The sequence below is a fragment of the Aedes albopictus genome, chromosome 2 (genome assembly GCF_035046485.1).
Source record: "Aedes albopictus strain Foshan chromosome 2, AalbF5, whole genome shotgun sequence".
Taxonomy (NCBI): Eukaryota; Metazoa; Arthropoda; class Insecta; order Diptera; family Culicidae; genus Aedes; species Aedes albopictus.
The window spans coordinates 200,181,775-200,203,784 of record NC_085137.1 but is presented as its reverse complement, the minus strand read 5'-3'; the positions used below and the strand labels follow the sequence as shown (position 1 = coordinate 200,203,784).

Genomic DNA, 22,010 nt, shown 5'->3' with positions numbered 1-22,010 from the left:
ATTTAAGTATGCAAAGTTGCTTATAAAAACCTAGTCTTTATGCCCACCAAGTTTTATTCGATTCTGAGAGGGTGTTGCCAACCACTGGTCGAGTTGGCGCGAAATTCGTCAGATGGTGTTTTTTTCGCAAAATCTTCGTGAATCTTTCCGAAATTAAGGTTTTCTGCATATACCAACAACAGCCCTTCCAAATGAGGTGTAGAAAAAAGATCGCAGCAAGCCATACGTGCCGGTGGCTGCTTCTTGAATTCGTTGTCATATTTTCGATCGATTCCGCGTATTTGGACGGCCGAATAGTAAATCGGTTGTTGGTGCTACGCCATTCGGCAGTGAATGCGAGTGAAAGTGATTCCGTCTTTAACGGCAATTTTCGTGTGAAGATCAAGTTAAGATGAAAAGTTTCTTTCGCGATTCTTTAACAGATCTGTGCGGTACCCTGACAGTTGTTCCACGAGTCAGTTCCCTGCCACGTTTTTATTGCGATGTGAACTGGCACTCCGTTAACTGCACCCGGTTAAAAAAAAATGCTGGATTCAAAGCTGAGATTGTGTGAAGGATCTGCAGTGATACATGGAATAAATGCTGCGCGTTTTGAAATCGGAATTGAACTGGAAGAAAAAAGGGTGTTTTCATCGTTCATCGTTGATGGGCCTTTTGGTACTACATCACCCAAACGACGCCTTTGAAAGGAAGACGCAACAAATGGGTTATCAACATCAAGCCACCGAACGGACGTCAGAAATGCCATTTCTCTATAAACGGGTCCAAGGATAAACAAACCACAAAAACCGCACAACAATTGGTGAGATCTTTCCAATATTATTTATTTATGAATAATTCTACTTCATTTGTGATATAACTATTTGTATAAGTTGAAAATTCGCTATTTTCAACATCCTTTCATCTATTGGAAGCTGCTTCAGTTCTGGGCTCTTTCTAAGTTGATGAAAGGATTTATAAATGCTTGCAAGGACTTGGCCAGGTGTGTGGAGCTGAGTGGGTCTATGACATTGTAGATAGTAGCGACATCAGCAATGTTAGTGGATATATTCAACTTTGCAACTCCATCCAAGATTTGTGCAAGTATTCATGCTATGCTATGCTATGCTATGCTATACCAACAACAGCCCTTCCAAATCTGACCTCCTTTTGTGAGGAACGTTATTTCCCATACTTTCTTACATAGAACTTTTTAAATTACATTATATGTTCGATTAAACAGAGTCATTGCAATCCTTGTAAAATTCTAGGCTTGTTTGACCTAAAAAAGTTTATACTTAAGTTGAAATTTGACTAATTTATGGCAAAAACGTATTTTTAAAATAGGTTTAAGCAATATACTTATAAACTCCTGAAAGTATGCAAACCATGTATCATTGTAAATAAAAGACTAAATGTATGCAGCAGAAAAAAACACAAAAACAGAACTGACCGAATATAACACAACAAAATGATTAGTTATAATCATATAAGAACATATTTCAAAATCATTAGTTTCGTAGAAAATTTCAAGTAATAAAAAAAACTCACTTAATTATCAATGTCTCAAATAGTTATTATCATCGGATGGACAAAACGTGTTTTACGAGTATTCATATTGAACGTACCTCGATAATGTTAGCCTTAGTTGAACTATTTGGTGTTATATAAGAGAATAAATGAAAATTATGCGTGTTCAGAGAAATTGTATAAACTTTTTTAGGTCAAACAAGCCTAGAATTTTACAAGGAATGCAATGAGGCTTTTTTATTAAACACATAATGTAATTTAAAATGTTTTATGTAAGAAAGTATGGGAAATTTTGAGCTACGTTTAAAATGGAGGTCAGATTCACAAGGTTGGTACATGCAGAAAACCTTAACTTCGGAAAGATTCACGAATATTTTCGAAAAAACCTCCATCTATCCAGCAGGACACCTGTTTTCTAAGAATTCGTCGGGTACATTCAAAACCCCGTTAGGTACGCTATGGTACGCACTTGGTAAACTCATATTTTCAATTTCATGAAAAGTTTCCTGAGATCGGTGGTCCTCTACGGGCACGAGACTTGGACCATGCTCGAGGAGGACCTCTCGGAGTTTTCGAGCAACGCGTGCTAAGGACGATCTTCGGCGGTGTGCAGGAGAACGGTGTTTTGTGGAGAAGGATGAACCACGAGCTCGCTGCACTTTACGGCGAACCCAGCATCCAGAAGGTGGCCAAAGCCGGAAGGATACGGTGGGCAGGGCATGTTGCAAAAATGCCGGACAACAACCCTGCAAAGCTGGTGTTTGCAACTGATCCGGTTGGCACAAGAAGGCGTGGCGCGCAGAGAGCACGATGGGCGGATCAGGTGGAGCGTGACCTGGCGAGCATTGGGCGCGACCGAGGATAGAGAGCGGCAGGCACAAACCGAGTATTGTGCTATTACTACTTACGTACTATTGTTGATTATGTCTTGTCTTAATGATGTTGAACAAATAAATGTATGTATATGTATGAAAAGTGTCCTGCCAGCTAAATGGACATCACCCACACAGGTCTTTCTATTTTGTTTGAAATAACGAATCTTTTTATAGAAGGGTAAAGTTCAAAATTGAAGTGTACAATTAAAATGGACCTGAAACGCTAGGCTGAGCAGAGGGTGATATCCAATTGGATGGATGTCAAAAATTGCAATCAGTCAAAACGATTTATAACACCAAATGCTTGTAAAACCAAAAAACTCTTAGGGCTCAACAAGAGAGCTCTATGTTCATACACTGGCCTAGTAACTGGACACTGCCCGAGCAGGTATCACTTGAAAAATATTGGCCAGATTCAGAGTGATATCTGTCGTTTCTGTAATACGGAACGTGAAACCTCGGAACATCTGCTTTGCAGTTGTGGTGCTTTATACATGCGCAGGCAAAGATTTATAAATAGTGGTTGCTTGCTACCCAGTGAGATCTGGTCTGCAAAACCTGGGAAGGTCTTGCAGTTTATCAATTTCATTGCACCTGACTGGGAGACGACGCGTCGTGGCAGTAGCTGGTTACTTGACACATGGTAATTAGCTGGCTAGATGCGAATATCAAAACGGAACATGCCACAAAAGTTCAGCCTATTGGACGCAGTGGTTCTATTTTCGATATAGGGTGACGAAGGGAATTGTCGCAAAGGTTTGTTTTTTTCATCATGGGGGGCATTTGTAGGCCAAACTATCTGAAATTTGGGAATATAACTCAGCTTGGCTGGAAAGGATTTGAGACTCTGAGTTCAACATGTTTCAAAAAACCCCCCTTGACGAAGAGAACAAAACTGCCGAAAATACGTAAGTTTCCCTAGGTAGGTACCATGTTTAAATTTATGTAAGAGTTGCCAAAACCTATTTAGTGTTATGGTATTTGAAAATATCTTTTTCTTCTTTTTTCTTTTTCTTCTCTTCTTCTTCTTCTTCTTCGGTATGGCTTAGTGTTCTTTGAGCACTTCCACAGTTATTAATTGGAGGGCCTTCTTTGCCAGCTATTGCATGAACTAGTATATTGTGAGGCAAGCACAATGATTTTTTTATTATCTTTATTAACGAGATTTTCAGCCCAGGGCTGGTTCATCTCGGTAGACAGCACAATGATACACTATGCCCAGGGAGTCGAGAAAAATATTTCTGACTGGAACGGGAATCGAACTCGCCATCTTCGGATTGGCGATCCATAGCCAATACCACTAAGCTAACTGGAGTTGAAAATATATAAACTGTCAAAAGAGGTTCTGCACGATGAAACTTAATTATTATATCTCAAATGTTGATTGTTATTAACCGATATGCCAAACAGCGATAATAAATTATCATTCACCGTTCTATCCGAAATGGCTAACCATCCGTATCGCGAAAACTTTTCAGAAAATTTTCCGACACTCACAGCTCAATAAACTCCTTCGGGAAATTTGCCAACGATATTCCTCTACTCGTTATCAAATTTATAAAAAATGACTCTCTGGCGGGTGACCCCCTTACCTATTGCCCCTCTTCCACCACGACAGTATCTACAGCAAAAACTCCCAAACAACTTTCAGCAAACTAATTAGCCGTGGTCGCGTTGTCCGGTTCTATGTTCTCGACATCCTGCGAGACTCATTGTCACCTTTCTCCTGATGGCGGTCCTGGGCACAGAAAATCGTTCATCTGTTTTTTCTTCTTTCTCGTGAACAAGCTCATGCAGCACACAATACGTGAAACGATCTGCTGTTCTTTGTGTACTGGCTAATATCTACCATAGAGAACAGAACGAGGGCTAATATCTACTACTATGGGGTGCGAGGGATGTGCACCACCGAGAATGATGTGTTTTCAGGCAATTCAGATTTGTGCCGCATGGACATAAGGAGCAAACTTAGTCAGTAGCGAGCAAGCAAGCCAAGGATCCACCTCCAACCGAGTAAGTAGGCAACGACGGCGGCACCAAAAGAAAGTGGATGCGGAACTACGGTATACACAGGATAATGAAAATCACGAACAAAATTAAAATTATCGATTTTTTCATTCGAAGCGTTTTGTTCGCTCGACGAAGGAAACCCGGGCGGGTTTTCGCGTACTTTCTCGGGGAGCGATGCCCTCGGTGTGTGCGTGACTGTGCTCGCGTAAGTAAGGAAATTGGTACTGATAGTGGATTGAGTGGTAATCTGTTCCGGACAACTTCAAGGTCTTCAAGATACGAGCATCGCGAAAGTTGCGGAAATTGGCGAATAAGCTTCTCATTTCCAAAGTTTTGATGGCAATTACCTGTGCTTAAGAGGTAAACCTCCTGAAGCATACAGCAATGAAATGCTAATTTTCTGAACTTTTACTAAAGTTTGGAAAGATAACGTAGCAAATACTGTCTTTTGAAGATTATAAGAACAATCCTGTAAGATCGGAAAGTATTTTTATCTAAAAGAAAATGTTTTTTATTAGTGTTAAAACTATTCAGTATTTAGGATCAATCAAAGATAATTAGAATGCTTATAGGGTGCGTGTACCAAATATGGCACTACCTAAGGAAAGCTATTTATACAAAAATAACCAGAAGACCAACGAGTGTCATCAATAAGTTAAAAGACAGCTTAGTTTCCATATTTTACAGGAAAAATATAGAAACGGAGCCAAAACTACTTTTAGTATTGATTACAGCGTGTGCCAATGATAGGAACCCTGTACCAGTAATGGTTACATTTTTTAGCTTCGGTTCCTTTTCGCACTATTTGCATGCATTCCTTATGGGGTTACTGGTACACTATGGCGAAAAAGGGTGCAAGGAAGCCGAAATTTTAAGAAAAATGATTTATTTCTACCATGATTTGAGGAAAATGTGGAGTTTTAATGAGTGCGACTGTCTTTTGTGAACGTGATCTGTTGTTCACAAAATTTTTCTTGTTGATTTTTACATCGTTAAATGCTGAAAATGAACTATGACGAATAATTGGTACTATAGCCATAATTGGTACACTTACCCTAGTAAGACAAAGATTGGTCTGGAGCAGCATCGATTTTCCGTATTTTTTTTTCTTTTTTTATTCAAAGATTTTCTGCCGTAGGCAAGTTCATCTCAGGTCGTGAAAATCAGGACGAACCAGAAGGGTTCACCTGGAGAGACTACAGAGGTGGTTCTTAAAACTACTTCACATGACGTTTTTCGAACAGAGTATCATTAACAGAGTATGGTTATGGACTTTACAGAAACAGCTTAAAAAGAAACTAAGAGACAAAAAGGTTAGCATATAGTGACGGTGGTGGAACTACAAAAAAAAAACTCATTACTCGAAATCCCGAACGGCTGTCTGGGGCCCTCGTATGCAGTACAGACGCAAAAAAAATGCTCCACCGAGTTGTCTATACCGCAGATCTTACAGGTCCGGTGAAAACGAGCTCCTCCGAAATCATGGGACATCCTAGTGTGCCCGGTCCGTAGCAATTTTCCGTAAGGCAAGACCGGGATACGATGGTTTTCCCACAAATTCCATCAGGGATCCAATCTTTTTTTTCCTCAGGATCTTCTTGTTTTCCAGCTGCATTGGATAGGAATTTCACAAAGAATTTCATCAAGGACTCCTAAATGGATGTCTCCAGGATTTCCTCCCAGGACTTCTGAGAGATTTTTTATCTACGAGGATTTTCCCCGGGTTTCTTTCAGAAATTAATAAATACAGGGATTTTTTCAGTAAGTCTTCCAAATCTTCTCCAGGCGTTTTTCTAGTATATCCACATGGAGTTCATCCGTAAATTTGTCCAGGAATTACCCCAAAGAATACTTCAGGAGTTCCACAAACGATTCAACTAGGAATTCGTATGGAAATTCTTCCAGAAATTTTTCCCCAGGGTGCCTGCAGGAATTCCTCCCGGGGTTCCTCCAGTAATTCCTCTCGGGATTTTTCCAGAAGTTCTTCCCAGAATGCCTACGGGCACTCCTCCCCAGAAGCTCAGGAAACAATGTAGAAAGAGTTGGAACAGACGACGTTCGGCTGGATCGGAGGCTTTCAGGTCGGCTCGCAAGGCCTACCAGAAAGCTATTCGGTCTGCTGAACGATCCGGCTGGAAAACCCTTTGCACAAATGTTTCCAGTCTGAGTGAAGCCAGTCGATTGAACAAAATCCTTGCAAAATCTAAGGATTTTCAAGTGAACGAACTTCGTTTGCCAAATGGTGATTTCACTTCCTCTGATGAGGAAGTTTTAGAATGTTTATTCAGTACACACTTCCCCGGATGTGTGGATATTACATCTTCGGATGAACCTGATGTCTTTTCTTGTAGTTATGATTCTTTAGCTTCGGCTCGGAGTATCATAACTTTAGAATCGATTGAATGGGCACTCAATAGCTTTGCTTCTTTCAAATCTCCTGGGGCAGATGGGATTTATCCTATTTTGCTTCAGAAGGGATTTGATCATTTCAAACATGTTTTGAAACAACTACTTGTTTGCAGTTTTGCTACAGGGTATATTCCCAAATCCTCGCGGGATATTATTGTGAAGTTTATTCCAAAAATGGCATTCGAGAAGGCATTCGCTCAAAAGCAATCATGCTTGGGTGTTTTCTTAGATATCGAGGGTGCCTTTGACAACGTGCCTTTCGATGCCATATTGGAAGCCGCACGGGGTCATGGTATATCTCCAATGATTTCCAATTGGATTCACCAAATGCTCAAAAACCGACATCTCTACTCGACATTGCGTCAAGCGGCGATTAGGAAATTGAGTGTTTGTGGATGCCCCCAAGGGGGAGTCTTATCACCACTTTTATGGAATCTCGTAGCAGATACGCTATTGAGGCAACTCAATAAAAGCGGTTTTCCTACTTATGGTTTTGCCGACGACTACCTAACATTGTTAGTCGGTATGTGCATCAGCACTCTTTTCGACCTGATGCAAAACGCTCTTCAGGTAGTTGAGGGTTGGTGTCGCCAATATGGCCTTTCGGTAAATCCGAGTAAAACATCTATTGTTCTTTTCACGGAAAAGCGAAACCGTAATGGTGTTCGAACTTTACGTCTCTTTGATTCTGATATCAATGTGACTGAACAGGTAAAGTACGTTGGAGTCATTCTTGATTCCAAGCTTTCCTGGACACCTCATGTTGAGTTCAGAATCAAGAAACTTGTATGGCCTTCGGGCAATGCCGGCGAACCTTTGGTACAACTTGGGGTCTAAAACCCAAGTATATCAAATGGATCTACACAACTGTTGTTCGGTCAATATTGGCCTATGGATGTCTTGTGTGGTGGCAAAAGGGCGAAGTGAGAACGGTCCAATCAAAGTTAGGCCATCTCCAAAGGATGTGCTTAATGGCGATGTCTGGAGCGTTCTCTTCAACTCCCACGGCAGCGCTCGAAGTTCTCTTTGACGTTGCCCCACTACACATTCATCTCTAACAAGAAGCACTTTCTTGCACTTACCGCCTATGGGTACTCGGTTTACTAGAGGAAACTCCTGTGAACCGCAGTTCAACACACACCTCGTTGTTTCCACTTTTGGTGAATTGGGACAAAGTTGTCCTTGCTCCAAGTGATCTTACAATTGCTTGTAATTTTCCATATAGGACATTTTCCACGAAATTCCCTTCCCGGGAAGAGTGGACATCTGGTTATCTGGAGAGAAGTATTTCAGACGGCATCGTATGTTACACTGATGACTCCCTTCTCGAAGGTCGAGCAGGTGCTGCTGTATCAGTCTTATTCACTTGGCAGACACTGCACCGTTTTTCAGGCCGAAATCTTTGCTCTTATGTGCGGAGTACAATCAGCACTTCAGCAGCACGTAATGGGCAAAGTAATATACTTCTGTTCAGATAGCCAGGCTGCTATTAAAGCACTTGCTTCGGCCAACTCCAGGTCGAAGATAGTTATCGCTTGTCGAACTCAAATTGAGGAGCTGAATTCAGCAAACGCTGTTCACCTTCTATGGGTACCTGGCCATTCTTCCATCGCTGGAAATGAATTGGCTGATGAGTTAGCTCGCACTGGAGCATCACATGACTTCATTGGCCCTGAGCCAGCTATTCCGGTATCCAAGTGTTGGGTGAAGCTTCAGATTGACACCTGGGCTGCCACTCAGCACAAACAATACTGGAATAGTTTGGAGTCATGTCGTCAAACAAAATTGTATTGTACTGAGCCATCTCTAGGGGTGGCAAAGTATCTAACTAATCTGTCTAAGCAGAATTGCAGCATGCTGGTCAAAGCATTGACTGGCCACTGCCGACTCAGTTATCACATGGCGAATATTCAGCAAGCTGATTCATTTGCATGTGATAGCTGTGAATCCGATTATGGAACTTCGTATCATTTAATATGTAACTGTCCAGTTTTTGCGCAATTGCGTTTCCGAGTACTCGGGAAACACTTATTAAGTGAAAATGACTTCAGAAACCTGAATCTTCAGGACGTTCTGTTGTTCTTGACCCGCTGTGGTAAAGAGCTATAGGCTCTCTTTACGCTTTATGCATTATCACAGTGTCCTTCTCAGGGCGCTGTTCGAACCCATTGTGGCACGCTTATGCGTTATTACAGTGTCCTTTTCAGGACGCTATGTGAACCCATTGTGGTACGCTTTTGCGAGTATGACGATCCTATTCCCTTACCTGTCCTTCCCCATGTCCTATCATTTTTCCTTCCTTTCTCCGTCAGGTAAATGATGAATAGGCTCGTGTTCATGGCGATGGCACAAATTTCCCGAATGGAGGAGAACGTGCCTCTAGAGCCGACCTACTGATACCTGATAAGTCTTCCAAATCTTCTCCAGGCGTTTTTCTAGTATATCCACATGGAGTTCATCCGTAAATTTGTCCAGGAATTACCCCAAAGAATACTTCAGGAGTTCCACAAACGATTCAACTAGGAATTCGTATGGAAATTCTTCCAGAAATTTTTCCCCAGGGTGCCTGCAGGAATTCCTCCCGGGGTTCCTCCAGTAATTCCTCTCGGGATTTTTCCAGAAGTTCTTCCCAGAATGCCTACGGGCACTCCTCCCCAGATTCCCCCTGGGATTCCTTCCAGAAATTCCCTCAGAACTCCTCCAGGAACTCCTTCTGAGATTCTTCCAGGAATTTCTCCCGGGATTCCCCCATGAATTCATCCTAGGCTTCCTCTAGGAATTTCTCTCGGGATTCTTCCAGAAATTCTTACCGGTATTCCTAAAAATACCCTCAGAATTCTTCCAGGATTTCCTTTCGCGATCCTTCTAAAAATTTCTCCAAGGATTCCTCTAGAAATTCCTCGAGATTTCTCCAGGATTTCCTCTCGGGATTTTTCCAGAAGTTCCTCCCAGAATGCCTACAGGCACTCCTCTCCAGATTCCTCCTGGGATTCCTTCAAGAAATTCCCTCAGAAGTCCTCCACGAATTCCTTCTGGAATTCTTCCAGGAATTTCCATCGGGATTCCCGCTCTAGAATTTCCTCTCAGGATTCCTCCAGGAATTCCTCTCAGAATGCCCAGGGCTGTTCCAGGAATTCCTTCGGAGGTTCCTCCCTCCAGGAATCCTTCCAGTGTTCTTCGAGGAATTCTTCCCGGAATTATTTCAAGAGTTTCTCCCAGAATGCCTCCAGAAAATTCTCTCAGGTTCCTCCAGGGATTCCTTCCAGAAATCCCCTCAGAACTCCTCCAGGAATTCCTTCTGAGATGCTTCCAGGAATTTCTTTCGGGACTTCCTCAAGAATTCATCCTGGGTTTCCTCCAGGAATCCCTCTTGGGATGCCTCCAGGAATTCTTTCCGGTATTCCCAAAAATACCCTCATAATTCCTCCAGGGTTTCCTTCCGCGATCCTTCCAAAAATTTCTCCAAGGATTCCTCCAGGAATTCCTCTCGAGATTCCTCCAGGAATTCCTCTTGGGATTTGTGGTAGTTTAGGGTTCATCCCTGTCTTTAGCCTACTAGATGAATCCTAAACTATCACAGGATTCTTCCAGGAGTTCCTCTCAGAATGCCTCCAGGAATTCCTCCCGGGATTCTAAAAGGGATTCCTTCCACAAAGCCCCTCAGGACTCCTTAAGGAATTCCTTCTGGCATTCCTTTGGGATTTCTCCAGGAATTCATTCACAGTTTCCTGCTGGAACTCCTACCGGGATTACTCTAGCAATCAGGGATTACTCCTGGAATTCCTTCCGGGATTTCTCGAGGAATTCCTCCCGGGATTCTCCAGGAATTCCTTCTGGCATTCCACCAAGAATTCCTCTCGGGGTTCTTTCAGGAATTCTTCTCAAAATTCTTCCAGAAATTCCTCCAGAAATTCCTCCTGGGATTCTTCCAGAAATTTCTCCCGGGATTCTTTCAGGAACTCTTCCAGGGATTCCTCCAGAGATTCTTTCAGGCATATCTAGGGAAACATCTGCAGTAATGTTTCTTGTATGACTGATTTTGGTGTTACCTCCGTACAAACACGGCACTTCACAAGTTGGTTAACTTCGAGCCCTGAAGAAGGTCTAAACCCGAGGATCGAAACGTCGGCGATGAAGTAAAATAACCAATGCTTATTTCCGTGACTGCAAGCCGAAACCATTAGAAGTCTCATATCTGCTGTAATTCTTCAAAGAATTTGTAGGCAATTCTAAAAGGCAGCTCTGAAGTATTTATGAAGGGTTTGTTAAAGAGTTCGTAGGGGTATTCTAAGCATGCCGGATGAGTTCCAAGAAGAATTTCTGGAGGAATTCTTGAAAGCAAATCCGAAGCTTCAGAAAAACTGCTGGACACTTCGTGGTGGAATTCCTAGACAGATTCAAAGGAAAAAAACTGGAGGAGTTTCTAGAGAAAAACTTTGTAAAAAAGTATGGCAAAACCTTTGATATAAGTCCAAGCAGAATAAAACTCCTAGACTATTAGAAAAAAGTTCAAAAACTTGATTGATGAATCACGTTAATAATTCCTGGTTGAATTATTGTAAGGGATTCTAATGAAATATGTGAAAAAATGTAAAAATCTGTAAAAAAAACCCCAAATGCAACCTTTTTATTCCATTTTATTCTAGCGCTTGCGCAGCCAATATTGAAAAGCATCCTGGAAATATCAAAATTTCTTCCGATATTTGTGAAGACAGTGAAGATAGCTCGACTTAGTCTAGTGTCTTCAGCAGCGCTGCGGTCAGTCAGCAATCTATCACAGAGGAGGATTCAGTTCAAATCTGCATGCGAGAGTGACGTGTGTGAAAATTTTATTATCAGACATAAATGCAATACCAACAAGGTTGTGATATACAGTGGTACAAATTCGTTTAAACGCACTTGATTTTTGAACCGCAAACTTTACTTGAAGGCCAACTGCGTTTAGTTAGTATATATTTCGATAGCCACTCACGAATAATACAATCTACTAAAGTTGCCAAAAATTCTCATCAATTCGATGTATTTTTATTAAGGAATAATTATCTAATTTTTGCAGGAAAATTCGTTTAAACGCACTTTTTTTGATTTTAGCGCAATTGTTTTTGGCAACGTATTGCTAATTTATTAATATCAATACGCATTTCTGTTATTGCTATTATTAGTGATACTCACTGAACTATTATCATAAATTTTATTATGCAACAACTTGGAGAGAATTTCATAAGAAGTAGGGAATCGCGCTACTTGGGCGGTGGCTTCTATATTCGTCTGTTTTTCACTATAACTCAGTCAATCTTGAACCAATTGACACAATTCTTGGAATGCGGTGAGATAGGTATAGTATCTACCCGTGTACAAAATTTCAAGTCAATCGGTTCAAAATTGACCGAGTAACAGTGGAAAACAGAAGAAAATAACAGACGAAGAAAACCACCGCCCATGTAGCGCGATACCCTATGTGCGTTTATACGAATTTGTACCACTGTATGTGAAAAATGAATTTTTTTTATGCATGAATTTTGGCAAAGTTTCGTCAGAAGCTGCTCAGAAGGCTAACAAACATTCTTATGGTTACTTGGAATCGATGTTGAAGCATCCTTCTGAATTGAACACCCAAAGTACCCCACAAAAACTTTGGTTTTAAATCATAAAGATGTAATGAGTAATTCTCGCTGAAACCAGGCCGCCATTTACATAAAGTCTGGGATTTCAAATTTTTCTTGCAAATTCGCTAGAATATGATAATAAAGGATGAAAACCACTTTGGTTGGGTTAAATTGATGGACCTCTCGCTTGGCAAGGGGCTGACAAGGTGACAAAAATGACGATTTTTCATCAAATTGCACCTAATTTATCGCATAATATCACAAAATTTTATGTTGTAACATATACAAAACTTCACGTTTCTATCAAGGGAAAGTATAGACCTTTCATTTGAAGTTGAAAAATTTTTGGCAGCCATCTTGGATTTGGTCGCCATTTTGAATTTTATCATTAAATCGCGATTTTCGCTGAGTTCGCAACCACCAATTTCAAATTCGAACTCACCATTAGAAACCTGAGAGCCTAAGCATTTCAAAACACTAAAATATATTAGGTGTGCATTGACCGCAACAATCGACGAAATAATGTGCAGGTTGAGGATCAAGGGCCGATTCTTCAACATCAGCATAATAAACGTGCATAGCCCTCACTCCGGAAGCACTGATGATAACAAAGACGCATTTTACGCATGGCCATTCGTAGCACCTTCTGCAAGCACAGCCTCCCGTATCGTTACACCTGGAGATCACCACAACAAACGGAATCGCAAATCGACCACGTTCTGATTGATGGACGACACTTCTCTGACATTATCGATGTCAGGACCTATCGTGGCGCCAATATCGACTCTGATCACTACCTGGTGATGGTTAAACAGCGCCCAAAACTCTCCGTTATTAACAACTGGCGGCCACCCCGGTACGATCTAGAGCGACTGAAGCAACCGGATGTCACCACCGCATACGAGCAGAATCTCGAGGCAGCGTTGCCGGACAAGGGTGTGCTCGATGTGGCCCCTCTAGAGGACTGCTGGAGTACAGTCAAAGCAGCCATCAACAACGCAGCCGAGAGCACAATGGGGTAAGTAGAACGGAGTTGACGAAACGATTGGTTCGACGAGGAGTGCAGAGCGGTTCTGGAGGAGAAGGATGCAGCGCGGGCGGTAATGCTGCAGCATGTAACCCGACAGAATGTGGAGCGATACAGACAGAAACGGAAGCAGCAAACCCGTCTCTTCCGGGAGAAAAAGCGCCGCCTGGAAGAAGCGGAGTGCGAGGAAATGGAACTGCTGTGCCGTTCACAGGAAACACGCAAGTTCTACCAGAAGCTCAACGCATCCCGCAATAGCTACGTGCCGCAAGCCGAAATCTGCAGGGATAAGGACGGGAGCCTCCTGACGGACATACGTGAGGTGATCGAAAGGTGGAAGCAGCACTTCGACGAGCACCTCAATGGTGAAGAGAATGTAGGCATTGAGGACCAAGGCAGCGGAGGAAATGACTATGTTGGTGCAGCAGAGGACGGGAACGAACCAACTCCCACGCTGAGGGAAGTTAAGGATGCCATCCACCAGCTCAAAAACAATAAAGCGGCTGGTAAGGACGGTATCGCAGCAGAACTCATCAAGATGGGCCCAGAAAAGTTGGCCACCTGTCTGCACCAGTTAGTAGTCTAGATCTGGGAAACCGAAAAGCTACCGGAGGAGTGGAAGGAAGGGATAATCTGTCCCATCCACAAGAAAGGCGACAAGTTAATGTGTGAGAACTTTCGAGCGATCACCATTTTGAATGTCGCCTACAAAGTCCTATCCCAGATCATCTTCCGTCGTCTTTCACCTAAAGTAAATGTGTTCGTGGGAAGTTACCAAGCCGGTTTCATCGACGGCCGGTCGACAACGGACCAGATCTTTACCGTACGCAAATCCTCCAGAAATGCCGTGAATACCAGGTCCCAACGCACTACCATGGACGAGAACAGCTTTCCCGGGAAGCTTACCAGACTTATAAGAGCAACGATGGACGGTGTGCAGAACAGCGTAACGATTTCGGGTGAACTATCCAGTTCATTCGAATCTCGACGGGGACTACGACAAGGTGATGGACTTTCCTGCCTACTATTCAACATCGCCCTGGAAGGTATTATGCAACGAGCCGGACTCGACAGCCGGGGTACGATCTTCACGAAATCCGGCCAATTTGTCTGTTTTGCGGATGACATAGATATTATTGCTAGAACATTTGGAACGGTGGCAGAACTCTACACCCGCCTGAAACATGAAGCAGCAAATGTCGGACTGATGGTGAATGCGGCTAAGACAAAGTTCATGCTGGTAGGTGGTACTGAGCGAGACAGGACAAGCCTTGGCAGCAATGTTACGATAGACGGGGTAGAAGAATTCGTCTATCTCGGTTCCTTGCTAACGGCTGACAATAACGTGAGCCGTGAAATACGAAGGCGCATCATCAGTGGAAGTCGTGCCTACTATGGGCTCCAGAAGAAACTGCGGTCAAAAAAGATTCACCCCCGCACCAAATGTACCATGTACAAGACGTTAATAAGACCGGTGGTTCTCTGCGGACACGAGACATGGACGATGCTCGAGGAGGACCTTCAAGCACTCGGAGTTTTTGAGCGACGCGTGCTAAGGACGATCTTTGGCGGCGTGCAGGAGAACGGTGTGTGGCGGAGAAGGATGAACCACGAGCTCGCTGCACTCTACGGTGAACCCAACATCCTGAAAGTGGCTAAAGCTGGACGGATACGGTGGGCAGGGCATGTTGCAAGAATGCCGGACAACAGCCCTGCAAAGTTAGTGTTTGTTAACCATCCGGTTGGTACAAGAAGGCGTGGAGCGCAGAGAGCACGATGGGCGGACCAGGTTGAGCGTGATCTGGCGAGTGTTGGGCGTGACCGATGTTGGAGAGCTGCAGCTGCAAATCGAGTATTATGGCGGCAAATTGTTGATTCAGTATTATCATGAGTTTGATGTTAACTAAATAAATGAATAACTTTTCACAGAGTACATCAATAATTCTTCAATTTTGAATGTTTGTCATCCTATTATATGTGCACTATTGGTACAAATTTCAGCCCGATTTATAAATCTTTCGCAAACCGAGAACAGTTCTCGTAAAACACTATTTTTAGACAACTTATTTTTGAACTGTCATATCTCCGAAACCAGTGATCCGAATTGAATGAAATTTTGAACGTTTATCAACATTATATTGATGCTTCACAACTTTTCAAAACACAGGTACCTTTTGAACGTTGATAAAAGTTATCATAGATTGACACTTTTTGAGTCTTTCTCGAAAAAGTTTATTTTTTACATCAATGTCATTAAATTTAAGTTTTGATATCCAAAGATTTTCTATATCTCTTCTCAAAATATCTACATCTACAATAAGATATATTAGAGCCTATTTGGATTAACGGAAAAACACATTCAACAATTTTTGTGTGGTATTGTTAATTTCACTCATTTTCCTCATTTTCTCGTTTACTTATTTTACTCCCATATAGGGCGAAAATATCAAACCGGTATAACTTTATTCGTCGTGAAAAAACATTATATTTTATAACGTCGTTTCAATTATCAATATATTTTGTTGATATTCGTTCCAAATTTCATTCAATTCGGTTCAACGGCTTCCGGGATATGACAGATCAAACATTAGTTGTCTAAAAAATAGTCTTTTACTAGAACTAACTTCAGTTCTAACTTCGTGAAAAGTTAACCAATCGAGCTCAAACCAATAATACACATAAAGGGTGAGTCGTTATTTTTTGTGCCACCCTACCTTCTACTGATTCGCAAATTGTCTACAGTTATCGAAATTGAACCAAATTTTAACAACAGTTTAGTACATTTATTTATTACAACTTCTTGGTATCGGTTCAAATTTAGGATGCGTTTTGATAAAATTTACGACATTTTCGATTGACGCCCTCCATGTGGGCATGTTCGCATCCTGCTTGAAACAAATAATTAGCGCTCTCTGGTTTGTTTACGCGCATCGTGCCTGGTTTTCACCCAGCTCCAGGCTTATGTTTCACTGACAACCATTCTTGAAACCTATTGATGAACATTAAGATGATCCGATAATGTATAATCATTAATTTTTCCAAGGCGCGATACCATAATTTTAGATTTTAACATGTGATTGTACAACATCTTTTTGCGAACTGTTAACTAAATTTATTCCATATCGACATGAATCTCACTGACAACTGCCCAATTACATTGATGCGAACAATAAACTATAAGGAGAAACTGTGCAAAATCTGGTTGATGTCGGTGAAGTAGGAAAAAAGTTACGTTAGTTTGAAAGTGGCACAATAATTATCGACTCACCCTTTAGAATAGGTTGACAAACAGTCAAAATTTGATAAACTCTATGAAAAGTTACAGCATGTTGAACGTTTTCGTGAGAAAAAAAGCTGCCTATCCTCAATATTTTGGCCACCCCCTGTATGCCATCGTGGTGCGAAAATCCAAACATCCTAGGAGGGTTAAATGACTAAGGTAGCCCATTTTCAATGTGTTCGAAAACTTAGAAAAATATTATCTTTTCTTGTATTTTCTCCCGAATATTATTTTTTTCTAAGTCGACATGAAAATTACACGAACAGTGGTAGAATTTGAATGGAATTTACGCGTGGGTATTTTTTTTTTTCTGTACATATGCTGGAGGATTTTGCTTTTCACATCCCTTAACCTACTCGGAATACGGCATTCGCTCGCCGCAAATGGGTACCGGTCAGGTAAGCGATGATTTCATAGAATTTGAAGCATTTCCTTTTGCTGGTATGCGGCCGGTGCGCCCCGGTCGGTATGAAATGGATTTCCATCGAAAAATCTTGAAATTTGATATCGTGAGAATTTGAGCAATGTACCGACCGAGGCAGAGGGGAAAATGGGAAATCTATTTTTTTTTCGGCATTCGGCATTCGTCTCGATCGCCTTAGGCTCGTGCCAATTTTCTATTTATTTGGGCAAATAAATTTTGCTGCCTGTCTGCTGCGGTCCCACTTGGGTTCCCGTCTCCCGGTCCATTTCTGCGGAAACACGAGCACAGGAATCATGAGAGCTAAGTGGCAACAATACCCCAGCCGGCATCTGCTCGGCGCGGTAATATTTGTTTGGAATGAAGTCTACAGATTGAAATGTTGACAGACAGGCCAGAAATTGTTGCCGTGCCTGGAATTGAGATTCGAATTTGCCGGATATGATATTCGATGGGGTGGGAAATGGATTTCACTTGTAAGCACATTAATTATGTACGGTTTCATCTGACCTGCAGTTCATATTACCATAAAATGGAACAAGGAAAGATTCGAACAAATGTAAAGAGGATGTATGAAACATGAATACAATATCCTCACGCCTACATGTTCCAAAAGATTTCAAACTTCTGAATACTCATAATTTAAAGCATGTAGACATAGGATCCAAAAGGGATTTATTTACAAATCTGAAATTTACTCAATGAAACATCACAGTTTATGTTAACAAAATGCTTTTGTAGACTTTCATTAAGGTTTTGTCATACATCAATTTGAATTCAAACTTCCATTAGTTCACAATTTCCCACGAATCCATCTGTAAAATGATCCTTGTCATCGAGATGGACTTTATTTCAGCAGCAGAATATTGCTCCTACCAACGAACCATTCATCTGTCAATCAATTGAAATCGAGCTTTCATCGGAATGTTTTTCTGTTCAATTTTCTCAGCATCATCAGGACGAAAGCAACTGTAATCCTAGCATCCAGGCGGAGATAGATTCCACATCTTCTCCGTATTTTGCCTCATCAAAGTGTGATAGGTATCAATTTTCCTCATAACGGGCACACCAATCAAGAAACCCTGTTCCAATGCATATTTTGCCATGGTTTATAATAGTAAGTTAGCACATGTATTATCCAAATCATATTTCCGTCACACGTGTGGAAATGGAAAACACAAGATCGAATGAGCACAATAACACACTACTAGGTACTCACCACTTGTGAAATCATGGATGAAGTAACGATTCCGCTGGGAGATATTAGTTCCCACAATGTGCTTTGCCTTCGGGAACAGGTTATTATTCCCCAGATGGTCGGAGTGTCCATGTGTGCTCACCACCCAGTGGATGTCATCCGGTGTTAGGCGATTTTCCTGCAACTCTGTGGAAGGGGTTGAGAGAAAGGGGAATAACATTGAATAACATTGTTTGAAAAATATATGTCTTGCAAAAACATTATGGCCAATGGATATTATACAATAGAAAATATGTTTTTTTAATAGGACAGATCGGTGAAGTACTAGATTTGTAGTAATGAGCTGAATTTTAGTATGATGAGAAGGTCAATTCTCCGTTTCTGCAATGAAATGGCGCAAAAAGCGTGGGTATTATGATTCCTTGCCTAATTTGATGCTGTTTGAGTAAAACTTTGGGAAACAGTGTTGTTGTTTTCTCCATTTCTTGCAACATAAAGAACATAGTTATCCAAAGTTTTGCTCAAACAGCATCAAATTAGGCAAGAAATCATAATACCCACGCGTTTTGAACCATTTCTTTGCAGAAACAGAGAATTGATCTTCTCACCATACTAAAATTCAGCTCATTACTACAAATCTAGTACTACACCGAACGTGCCCCATTGAGAATGTAATGCATTATCAAATCAGTAAATATTGACACGATAAATGCTGAGTAACGCGAAATACAGACCCAAGTTTTAAACAACTCATATCCCCAGTAGTGATATAATCGAGGTTACTCCAAGTTATTCACTTAGTGACCATCTTCAGATTAAAAAAAAATACGTAAGTGACCCGATTTTGTCAGCCCCTTTCCGAAAGACATATTTTGCTCTCCTCAAAAATCTAAACAGTTTTTCAAACTTCTAATCCCTCCATGATTTGCCTTTCAGTAGTAGTTTTATGATTATCGTGAATGAATTGAAGTTTGACGCTAAGATGAGAGAAAAAAAAAACCTCGCTAAATGAGGCTGACAAAATCCGGTCCTCACTCTATTATAAAAATATGCTTCCTTGAAAAGGCGCTTTTATACACATAAGAAATAATCTTTATGAATGTTTCAACTTTTTGCGCCCTTCGGGAATAAGAAAAATGTCCATATATTGTCTTCAAAAACCAATCAATTAGGGTTTTTTTCCAATTATTGCACGGCTAAAAATTCGTCAATTATTGCACACCTCATAATAATAACATGGAATGTGCAACAATAGGCGAGTTTTTAGCTGTGCAACAATTGGAAAATTACCCTACCCCAAATACCGCAAAATAGCACTTCTGATTTTTGGAATTGTTTTGCACCTTCATACATCTCATAAAATTTTAAATTGAGATACGCAATCAAAAATTAAATGGCTAATGTATTTTATATGTAAAAAAAACACCTAGGGTGCCTGTACCAGTTATCGCACTACCTAAGGAAAACTATTTCTACGAAAATAAGAAGAAGACCGACGAATGTTTCCAGTATGTCAAATGATTGTGTAGTTTCCATACTTTACAGGAAAAACAAACAAACTGAGCCAAAACTAATTTTAGTATTTATTACGGCGTGTGCCAATGATAGGAACCCTGTACCAGTTATGGACACATTTTCTTACTTCAGTTCCACTTCGCACTATTTGCATGCATTCCTTATGAGATTAACCATAACTGGTACACTATGGCGAAATAGGGTACAAGGAAGCCGGAATTATAAGGAAAATGATTTATTTCTATAACAATTTAAGCAAATTGTGAACTTTGAATGATTGCAATCATCTTTTGTGAGTGTGATCTTGTATTCACACAATATTTCATGTTGTTTTTCATCGTTAAAGGTTGAAAATCAACTATAGTCAATTTGAGGTACTATAGCCGTAACTGGTACACTGAGCCTATATAGCTTATAGAAATATTTTATCGAGCCTCAAAAATGTTGAGCCTAAAGTTTAATAAGTAAGGAGATAGGAATGTTTAATTTGTTATATTGAAAATTGTGCTTTCGTTCTATTAAATGTAAATTGTTCATAATATTTTTGTTTTTCTTGTACACTAAGTGTACTGGAAAGGCTATATGGAGGATCAAGTCGCATATACCATTTCGCCTCAGTTCGACGATTTCAGATGATGTCTGTATGTGTGTATGCATGTGTGTATGTATGTATTAGAGTGGGTCATCGTTTATATGGAAAAGTGAAAAATTCAATGGTATCCCTTCAGATCAAAGCTTTTTTAATCCCATTTCAGGACCCAAATAAGTGTGCAAAATTTGGGCACGATCGGTTATGTCTACGTATTGCGCATCGCGTTTTTTTTTTTTTTATAAAAAGTTTGTATGGGGTTTTACATGGAAAAACACACTTTTTTGCATTTCTCTCATAACAAGCTCGAATTTTTCTGAAACCGTGTAACCGTTAAAGTGAAAACATAGCCTAGGGTGTCCTGAAAAACTTTGTCGAAGACCGCGAAGTGATCTGATGCTTATGAAAAAAGTTATAGCGTTGGCATTGCTTGGCGAAACATCATGATTTTGTTGCTATTGTTATTCCTTTACATGTTAAAACATAAACACATGCATGCGGTTCGTTGGTTATATAACTATTTTCATAAGCATCGGATCGCTTTGTGGTCTTCAACAAAGTTCTTCAGAACATCCTAGGCTATCATTTTACAGTATCGGTTGAAGTTTCAGACAAAAATTTTCAAATTTTGGCTAAAATGCAAAAAAAAGTATGTTTTCCCATACAAAATCCCATACAAATTTCAATTGCAATGCGCAAAGTGTAGACGCAACCGATCGTGCTCAAATTTTGCACAGATACTCAGGACCCGTAACGGAACCAAAAAAGCTTTGATCTGAGAAAACGCTTCCGATGACCAACACTAGTATGTATGTCTGTGCGCAAAATAAGTTCACTCACTTTAAAGGCACTTCCCATTGGCCGATTTTTCGGATTTTAGCTCGAATTGAACCGGAATTGTACCGCAAAGAACAAAACCGGATGTTTTACATTAACGAAAGGGAGTTCTACAACTGCATCCGAAACGACAAGCCTGATTATGGGCAAGGCCTTCCAGAGATTGGCGACGTCACACAGTTCTAGGCCAATCTAAATATGGGAGAATCCTGTCCAAGACAGCGACGATGGGATGTGGTTAGCAGAAAAAGAGCGACAGTGTAATGCAGTTGGAGACATTACCGCGGTTAAAGTATCCGCCCAGGTTATACGTGAGGCTACACGGTATACCAGAAATTGGGCTGCACCAGTACCCGATTTCGTGCACAATTTCTGGTATACAAAACTCACAATGATTCACGGGCGGAGGCGGAATGGCGCTAGAAGACCCCACGCAGCTACCAGAGCTTATTACCAGGGGTATCACTTATCTTCTGCCGAAGGACCAAAAAACAGCTGACCCAGCAAAGTACAGACCAATAACGTGCCTTTCAAGTCTGTACAAAGTGCTGTCGTCGGTAATAGCAAGCAGGATACAAGCCTAGATACAAGCCCACTGTGATGCCAACAACGTGATGACCGAGGAACAAAAAGGGTGTGTGTGTGTGTGTGTGTAATACAACTAACCCCAACTGTCCGGCAGTGGTATTATGGAAGAAAGTTTTCTGCAATATCATTTTGATGCTTTTGCAAAA

General features: G+C 41.1%; 1 protein-coding gene across 1 annotated transcript in view; it reads right to left on the bottom strand.

Annotated features, from left to right (window-relative positions):
• LOC109400308 (metallo-beta-lactamase domain-containing protein 1) overlaps positions 1–22,010 on the bottom strand; it is a 324,294-nt gene that overhangs the window by 221,708 nt on the left and 80,576 nt on the right. The window contains exon 2 of the mRNA XM_019672803.3: positions 18,357–18,521. Coding sequence (XP_019528348.3) covers positions 18,357–18,521 — 165 coding nt within the window. The remainder of the gene's footprint in view (positions 1–18,356; positions 18,522–22,010) is intronic.